Genomic DNA, 9888 nt, shown 5'->3' with positions numbered 1-9888 from the left:
GGGGTCAAGTGTAGGGATTACCTTGTGCTATGTAGGGGTCAGGTGTAGGGATTACCTTGTGCTATGTAGGGGTCAGGTGTAGGGATTACCTTGTGCTATGTAGGGGTCAGGTGTAGGGATTACCTTGTGCTATGTAGGGGGTCAGGTGTAGGGATTACCTTGTGCTATGTAGGGGGTCAGGTCAGGTGTAGGGATTACCTTGTGCTATGTAGGGGTCAGGTGTAGGGATTACCTTGTGCTATGTAGGGGTCAGGTGTAGGGATTACCTTGTGCTATGTAGGGGTCAGGTGTAGGGATTACCTTGTGCTATGTAGGGGGTCAGGTGTAGGGATTACCTTGTGCTATGTAGGGGGTCAGGTGTAGGGATTACCTTGTGCTATGTAGGGGGTCAGGTCAGGTGTAGGGATTACCTTGTGCTATGTAGGGGTCAGGTGTAGGGATTACCTTGTGCTATGTAGGGGTCAGGTGTAGGGATTACCTTGTGCTATGTAGGGGTCAGGTGTAGGGATTACCTTGTGCAATGTAGGGGGTGCGGTCCTCTTTGGTGGGGATGGTTTCGGGGCGAGGTGTGGGTGCCGGGGGTCGGTTGGCGATCACCACAGAGTTGCTGGGGCTGAGGATGGTGTCGTATTCTTCGTTGTTCACCCCGAGCGGTGCGTACGGGTCCTCTTCTTCCTCCTCCTCCTGGTCCTCATCCTTGCCAGCCTGATGGGCGTCATCGGGGGGGCTGGACTTGGGTTTGCCTGAAAGGACCAATCAGGGGACAGCTAGACACTTAAACTTGTCACTGGTTACTCACAGTTTGTTACTCACTGGTTACTCACTGGATACTTACTGGTTACTTTTAACCCTTAGAACCCGATTGACGCAAAGTGCGTCAAAAAACACACCCTTTCTTCTCTGTTACATTGCTCCGGAACGGTTCATCGCAGCGAGATGAAACCTTTATTGCACGACAGAGCAGAAGTGGGGCTTTCCAACGAGACTACACACTTGTCTGTACGATCAAGTATGAAAATTAAAAAAAATCATGAAATTAAATCAAATTGCATCATATTTACAGTCTATACTTCTCTGCATTCACCTGCACACACATTACTCTAGTTTGAATTACTCGCGAACCCGTGATCGCATCGATATGGCAAGCATATCAGATGAAAGAGGGGGCACAGGGCTATCCATTGGTATCGATCCTTCTGGCTTATAAAACCAGACGAAGTGACTGCAAAATAATAACGTCATGTACACAAACCAACGCTGCACACTCATTACTCTCGTTTGAATTACTCGCGGACCCGTGATCGCATAGATATGCCACGCATGTCAGATGAAAGAGGAGACTCAGAGCTATCATTTGATACCAAGTACATCCTTCTGGGTTATAAAACAGACGAAGTGACAGCAAAATAATAACTTCATATAGCTGGACTTACCCCACGTTTTTGTCTGTTCTTGTGGCAAAGCATGTTTATAATCCAATGCTATCATGTGTTTCTCTATGGCAAAGCATGTTCATATTCCGGTTTTGAGATCCTAGCAAATTCCTGCATGGCATCCAATTCAAGGCTCACATTGCATCCCAATTTCAACAAATAAACACCTTTTTTGCCTTTACTTTGTTCATGGCAATGCAGTAAAGAGTTGAGAATTATTATGACTGCATACACACAGGCACGCAGGCTAACACGCAACCTCGGGTCAAGTCAGGTCAGATCAGTTCGTGTCACAGATATGAGCGCAGAAAGGTCATTTTTCATCACTAAATAAAAAATGGCATTTATTTCCGTAAATCACACAGCAAATATTTCTGTAAATTGCTCAGCCCCAGAGTATCCCTCCAACATGGCAATTATATTGCCCGATTCAGGACAGTCTGCCCTACACACACATGAAATGCATGTAGAGCTGTGAGCTTGCTGTGGTGAGATACATGTCGAAATATAAGAATTTTTATAATACACTTTTTATATTTTAATTCTTTAAAAATCAAAATAAAATCAATGCTAGTATTAATACATGAAATGATGGCAGATCTGAATAGCCTAAACTCTCCTGAAAAAAACAATATATAATATATGTGTGTGGCACTTACAATGACCAGAATAAATCCTTATGAATAAAGGTAGTGAAAATGCCCTAAAAACAGCTTAGGGTTCTAAGGGTTAAGTGAACTTTGTAACCTACTCCCACAATGCGTATTACACGACCATGCCAACCTTTGGGAAAATGAGCTTCTTTACCATCTACCCCTGAGTTAGATAAGAGGACTCGTACCCCTTCATACTAGACTCTGACGAAGACGTGGCAGAACGTCGAAACGTTAGTCCCTTATGTTGGCACATTAAAATAAACATCTGAAGTTTAAACATCTGTGTTGCTCCGGTAAAACTCCTCTCTCTCGCTACAATTAGTCCTCTCCCGTTGACGCACCAGTTAGTTAATTACAGAAGCGCGGAAGAACAACTGCTTTTATACGTACCCTTCTCTTGTGAGTGCAATGACCCAGTCTGACATGTTAGGAAGGCAAGCTGTACAGGAGGTGCAACCCACTTCCAATGAATTATGCTAAGCTAGGGTAACAGTGAATTATGCTAAACTAGGGTAACAGTGAATTATGCTAAGCTAGGGTAACAGTGTCAGACTTTGTTACGGATCACACAGAAAAGAGAAGGGTATGTATCTTTATTTATCTATCTATCTATCTATCTATCTATCTATCTATCTATCTATCTATCTATCCTGGGGGATCAATAAAGTATTTATCTATCTATCTATCTATCTATCTATCTATCTATCTATCTTATCTATCTATCTAAACTCTGGTGTGGACCACAAATAAGCTAAGCTCCTTCAAAAACCACAAAACATTTATATTACTGTAACTACGGCACTCTGAAACCAACAGAAAAAAGTTAAATGTCGTGGTCAAACCAGGGCTTTCCCAATCCCGTAGATCTTTGAATCCATTTTCTGCAAGCCCTTGAGACTGATTGATTGAAGGAAGCAGATTTTCAGTGACCCCCTTGAGGAGGCTCAGTGAGTGCTTTGCTATGTGTCCTCTTATGTAGCAGATAAAAGGCTGCCGTACACTGAACTGCACTGAAAAGATGAACTTGGAATCCTTCCTGCCTCGTTGGATTGATCCAATTAATTCAGGTCACCATGGTTACAGTAGTAACCTTGGATATGTAGGTCCTCGTAAGGCAAGAAGTGCTTTGCATCCTTGGATATGTAGTGCAGGCCGGTTTAATCAGCAAATGTTTTGATTAGTTTAACCATCCAGCTGTTTTCATTTCATGTTTACTAGTTGTGTTCCCGGTCAAAAAGGGCCGCTGCATTATACAGTTTTTCTCAGTCGCTTTGGTGCTTTTCTCACATCGCTATTAACATTTGCACAGCATCACTATTAACATTTGCACAGCAGTTAGTGCATTTCTCAAAACAATTAGTGCAAACTGCAAAACCTAGTGGATTACCTGCAAAAGCACGTCACTTGCTCAAAATGGATAGTTCATTCCTCAAAAGCAAGTCTTCATGTCAATGAAACTGCCAGTGTCATCAAAATGAGAAGTCTTGACACCATCGTTTATGAACAAGATAGTCAAATGGCTTTGTCATGTTTTCATTATGACAGTTTATTCTCTCAGTGTTTTCCAATGCAAAAAAAAAGGTCAGAACTCGGTGACACTACCTGAACATGCTCAAGACAGCACTATACAGTACTTGTACAGCCATTTGAAAACTACAGTAAAGTTACAGTTTTTCTCAGTTGCTTTGGTGCTATTCTCACATCACTATTAACATTTGCACAGCAGTTAGTGCATTTCTCAAAACAATTAGTGCAAACTGCAAAACCTAGTGGATGACCTGCAAAAGCATGTCACTTGCTCAAAATGGATAGTCCATTCCTCAAAAGCAGGTATTCATGTCAATGAAACTGTCAGTGTCATCAAAATGAGAAGTTTTGACACCATCGTTTATGAACAAGATAGTCAAATGGCTTTGTCATGTTTTCATTATGACAGTTCTCTCAGGGCCAGATGTACTAACGCTTTTGCGCCCACTTCAGGCGTATTTGTTTCGCAACGTGCGTGTAAAATCATTGCGAGGTATGTACAAACAGGCCGCAATGATGTAAAAGCGCAAACTGCCTGTCGCGGGAACTGAAAGTGGCAGATTGCGATTGTCATGTCATGCATATGCATTCATGGGAGGATCCAGGGGAAAGTGGGAGTTTAGCGTAAAAAGATGGGAGGGGAAGAGTAAAGAGCGCTTAATTATGTATTCCGCGGTATGTACAAAGACTGCTCCTGAAAGCGCACGTTTATTCTGCGCCTAAATACTTGCGCCTTGTAAAAGCAGGTGTTAATCCAAATTGAAGTTCAATGCTTCAATAAGAGAACCTTTCAAAGACAACAGAATCGCTATTTAGAGCACCAGTTTTGCAAGTCTTTGTAGGCTACTATCAAAAGCAACATTAACTTTCGTTGGCCTTTCGAATGTCTTACTTTCACTTTCACGTCATTCACTTAAACTTTCCTACTTGCTAGATTTGACCAATTTTCCATAGCCTACGTTCACAAGTAGCTTGAGTAGAACTACTGATCTTCATTATCTCCCTGCTCGTTGACATCTTATCATCTATGGCAGGGGTATTCAATTAATCTTCAGCGAGGTCCAGTTACAGAAAATTTCCTCAAGCAAAGGTCCGGAGCATCATAATGTTTAACGTGTGTTTAGGCTATGTATATGTATGTATATGTATAATATTAGGATGGATGGATGGAGCCTAGTTGTACATAGATAGATACATAGATAGATAGATACTTTATTGATCCCCAAGGGGAAATTCAAGAAATAGAAGATTGTAGGCCTAGGCCTAATTTTTAATGTGAAATAAAATAAGTAGCCTAAAAAGCAACATTCGAAATGAGGAGAAATAAGGAAAGATAAGAGTAGCCTAATTGGGGAGAAAAACTGAGTAGCCTTGGCTATTTTTAAGATCTTAACGTGCACTTAAAATAAATTTGAGCTGAGACAAGGATGGATATTCCACAGCTGGTTCCTTGAACCCAGGCTTGGAATTTCACCATTTTGGGGGCAAGGCCACTTGGCCTTCAGTTGGGCATATTTGGTGGGGGGCACAAAGGCCACATGTCAGGGCACCAAGGCCAAAGTTAACAATTTCAATCATTTTTATAGCCTATACAGTAGGCTATAAAAATGATTGAAATTGTATTTAGCCTATTCAATAGACCTGCATCACTGTATGAAACATTACAAAAACATGAAACATGACATATTACATAGAACTGTAAATCATCTGATCATCTAATATTTACAGATATCTAGGCTATATTTAACATTTAATTTATATTTGGCCTGTTATGAAATCATGTATTGAACAATTTAAGCACAGCTCAGCTTTAAGAAACTGAAATAGCCTAGATGCATGCTTAGCATTTTGTCATCATTAAGGCTACTTTAACAAACTCTTAGTCAGCTGTATCCTCTGATTTTAATATTTACCGACATCTAGGCGATATTTGTAACATTTATTTTGTTTTTGGCGTGTTATGAAATCACGTAGGAAAAAAATTAAACACGTTGTGAAACTTAAAGCCCAAATTTGGAGACATGCATGTCAAAATGTGCTACAAATTCAAAACCGGATTAATCTGGAATGGCTAACTGTACAGGGGACTGCTTTAAACCTTCGTGTTCGGTAAGGTCTGCTGTTTATTTTGATGGTTTGCCATGTTTTGAACGAAGGGTTCTTTAGTAATTCCAAGATGAATGGGTAGGAAGATGGGCGCAGATCCTAGAATTTATGATTCAATTTAATCATAGTATTTATTTGTCTCGCGAACTGTTCACCAAATGGCTAACATCTTTTAAAAGCTGAGAAAAAGCTCTTTCATGTGATGTGATACTTGTGATGCCTGTATGACGAGTAGGCTACTTCGCAAGTAGTTCAACTGAGAAGAATGGGAATCTGGACGCACTTACTTTCTTGCCGTGCGCTGTCACTTTTCCACTGCATAAAATGATACAATAATTTGCGCTGTGAAAGATTATTTTGTCAGGCCATAGGCTAATAAAATACGCTATTAGTCCGACGCAAACCAGAATATTGAGAGAAGGGGGCACCAAGGCCACAGTGGCCTGTAAACCTCTGATTTTCAAAGGGGCATCTCGGCCAACGCAAGGGGCTACGACGGCCATGGCCGTCGTGGCCGCCATGAAATTCCTACCCTGCTTGAACCCATTAATCAGCAAGTTTAATTTAATTGTTTTAGTTTTTTTTATGTTGACCCGAAATCCTGGAAACCCAGGAATATCACGTTGTTGGGCAGTGAATGCATGTAGGCTTAACTAGATTGTGGTGGATCAATCATATTGCCTTCTTAAATCATAAAATATTCTGTGGTCTCAGTTCACTGTTGAATGGGCCTAGCCTACCCTATGCTTGCTCAAAATATAGCCTATGCTTTGTCTAGTAGAGGTGCTTCAAATTGGCGCTTAAAATCGCCTGTCTCAATATAGAAGAGGTCCAGGGCAATTCCGCGCAAAACTGTCACAATCCATATTTAGTTGGCGTTACGGACGTGACAGTTTTGCGTGGTATTGCCCCCGTATCGTTGCTCTGTTCTCGCTGTCTAGCTTTCTCCTCTTTGAGCAATGGATGATTTGAAAATAACTTACTTATCGTTAACTTAGATATCCATCTAATTGTTTCTCGTCCCGTCTCCTCTCCTCGCTCGTTTCAGGCTATCAGTCTCTTCTCCATAGTAGGCTACTTTACTCACTAACTCGACTTTATCAGAATTCACAGATTTCACTGGCTGAGTAGCAGCAAGCGAAATGATGGTTCCTGAAGCTCCTGAAGTAAATGCTGTTATCCTAACCAACGAAACATTTAGCGCAGCTTTGAAATCTTACGTGAAAATCTAAATTAGGCTATTATGGTCTGGGTCCGGATAGGATCACGTCACGGCCCAGACTCGGACCGCGGTCCGCCATTTGGTGATGGCTGATCTATGGTATTATTTCATGATCGCTAAACGTTTGATTCATTTTAATGTTGTCATCGGTTAACTTCATTCAACTGCGCTTGTAGGCTCTGCCATTCAGTTGTGGACGTTCGTAAATTGCGTTTATGGTCGGAGAGAGGCAGAGAAAGGCGCAGTTTACACCAAGGATTGAACGATTGATAAATACGACGGAAACTTGGGTCTGTCAGCGTTCGCAGTCTGCGGTTTGTCCATGGCGCTAGTAACGTTACGTTCGCAAATGTACGTACATCTGGCCCTCAGTGTTTTCCAATGCAAAAAAAGGTCAGAACTCGGTGACACTACCTGAACATGCTCAAGACACCACTATACACTACTTGTACAGCCATTTGAAAACTACAGTAAAGTTACACATTGCTGTAGTTAGGGGAGTAAGTGAGTACAAGACACTGAATACGTACGTTTCACATTTTTACTCAATATGCTCTTTGCAATTCTACAGCATTGTGACAGAATTTGATAACTAGTTCAACAATTTTGTATGTAATGACTCAAGCAATGAAATATGAAATATAAGTACAGTTCATTTTGACTGACATGACATAAGCAAATGATAATGTTATAAAACAGAAGAGAATTGTACGAAAGCAACTGATACATGTCCAAAAGCATTTGCAATTTGTTCAGAGGAAGGATAAATTGCTACTATGATGTGCACAAATGACTAAATGTTGTGGAGGTTGAACCTATAGTTATGAGAATTTTCATTCTGATCTGAGAAAAGCACCAAAGCGACTGAGAAAAACTGTAACGTGTTATAAACCCTGTAGGGCCCTGGACCACAGGAGACTGTTTGTAGCTCTGCAGGGCCCTGGTGCTGTGATGAACATGTGTGTACTCAGGGCTGTGGTGAACATGTGTGTACTCAGGGCTGCGGTGAACATGTGTGTACTCAGGGCTGTGGTGAACATGTGTGTACTCAGGGCTGTGATGAACATGTGTGTACTCAGGGCTGCGGTGAACATGTGTGTACTCAGGGCTGTGGTGAACATGTGTGTACTCAGGGCTGTGATAAACATGTGTGTACTCAGGGCTGTGATGAACATGTGTGTACTCAGGGCTGCGGTGAACATGTGTGTACTCAGGGCTGTGATAAACATGTGTGTACTCAGGGCTGTGATGAACATGTGTGTACTCAGGGCTGTGGTGAACATGTGTGTACTCAGGGCTGCTGTACCTGGGAGACTCTCTAAGACAGACAGACTCTTTTGTTCTGAACTCTGCACCCTTCAGGCAATAAGTTTAGCCCTGTATGTGCTGCAAAGTATTTAAAGTACAGGGGGCATAGAAACCTACAGAGTGCAAACACACACACACACACACACACACACAGACATTCTGGCATACTGTATACATACCGATAAGTTCTCTCTCACACACACACATACATGCAGTACATTATACAATACATGCAAACACAGACAACTCACCCGCAGTGCTCATCATCTCATACACACTGGAGTCTTCACCTTCCTCTCCGCTCTGGACATTCTGTAACACACACGCACGCACGCATGGGCACACACACACACACACACACACACACACACAAAGGTCAATCTGCAAAACTTCACACCTCAATTCAACAAATTTGTATTTCAAATGTAAATGTCCATTTCAAATGCTTCCTATTAGTTGGTGTCATAATGCCAAGTACTATTCAATTCAATACTGGAATCTGCTATTGCGAGGCCGAGTTGCTTTGGATAAAAGTGTCTGCTAAGTAGCAGTCAACTTACTATATCCGCTCTGGCTCCAAAGAAATGCTGTCTGTACAGACTCTGTTTACCATGTGGGCGTAGTGTTGCCGTGGTAACGCCAAAAAGCTCTTTCTGGGCTGGACAAATACAGTAACTGTACAAAAACCACATTCAGCATTCGCTCAGTTAAGTGAAGCCACTGAGGCTAAAAATGACAGAAACTTTAATCACGAAGCAAATATGGTCATTTCTCGACACCGAACGTACTGTTTACTATGCACACACACCATCCCCCCCAAAAAAGCACTTTCTGCACAGACTCTGTTGTTAACTATGTGGATCATTACCACCTGACGATTCGTCGGCCCGGGTTCAATTCCCGAATCCGCCGTTGTGAGTGTGTGAGTGTGTGAGTGTGTGCCGCTTTGCTTAAAGTACCAGTCAACTTACTATATGCACTCTGGCTCCAAAAAACACCTCTGGATCCAAGTGCACCAGTGATGGTGAACACACAGTGAGGTGAAGCACACACTAACCCAGAGCAGTGAGCTGCCTGCTACAGCGGCGCTCGGGGAGCAGTGAGGGGTTAGGTGCACTTCAGCCCTGGATGTTGGCATGGGAGAGCAGTGCTCAACCACTTCCCCCGCCCACATCTTTCCTACTGGGTCGGGGATCGAAACGCCAACCCTACGTTTACAAGCCCGAAGCGCTAACCAGTAGGCCACGGCTGCCCCTAACGTGTTGCGTTCGGTCCAAGATGGCGGAAGCTCAGCTCAGTCATGGGCACATTTGTTGCTATGGAACGTTCCATTGAGTGTCGCCTCTTGTTACTTCTATACTATTTGGTGCATGGCTCTAGGCTGTTCATGATCTCTACAGTCATTGGACCAGACACAACTGAAGGCAGCCAATGGTAGTGTGCGTCTAGCCTGGGCATGCCTAGTGTCCAGTTGTCCTGTAGCTATTTTTCCTAACTATGCCAGTTGGAAACTGTGTAAGCTGCTGTTGTGTGGCAAGCGTGTTTGTGTGTGTATGTCTGTGTCTGTACATGTGTATATGCATATGCCTGTGTGTGTGTGTCTCTGTGTGTGTGTGTGTGTGTGCATGTGCATGTC

The 9888-nt window shown here is 42.6% G+C and overlaps 1 protein-coding gene across 2 annotated transcripts in view; it reads right to left on the bottom strand.

The window, feature by feature from the left end:
* Positions 1-9888, bottom strand: part of LOC143127175 (B-cell scaffold protein with ankyrin repeats-like) — a 131282-nt gene that overhangs the window by 44220 nt on the left and 77174 nt on the right. For both annotated transcript variants that reach the window (XM_076288488.1, XM_076288489.1), the window contains exons 8-9: positions 8504-8564; positions 513-743 (exon numbers count right to left, since the gene is read on the bottom strand). In XM_076288488.1, coding sequence (XP_076144603.1) covers positions 513-743; positions 8504-8564 — 292 coding nt within the window. The remainder of the gene's footprint in view (positions 1-512; positions 744-8503; positions 8565-9888) is intronic.

The sequence above is a fragment of the Alosa pseudoharengus genome, unplaced genomic scaffold (genome assembly GCF_046254945.1).
Source record: "Alosa pseudoharengus isolate Yale_2024_CS ecotype anadromous, Long Island Sound unplaced genomic scaffold, YU_APseudo_1.1 YU_APseudo_1.1_scf_17, whole genome shotgun sequence".
Classification (NCBI taxonomy): domain Eukaryota; kingdom Metazoa; phylum Chordata; class Actinopteri; order Clupeiformes; family Clupeidae; genus Alosa; species Alosa pseudoharengus.
This window is presented reverse-complemented; position numbering and strand designations above follow the sequence as displayed.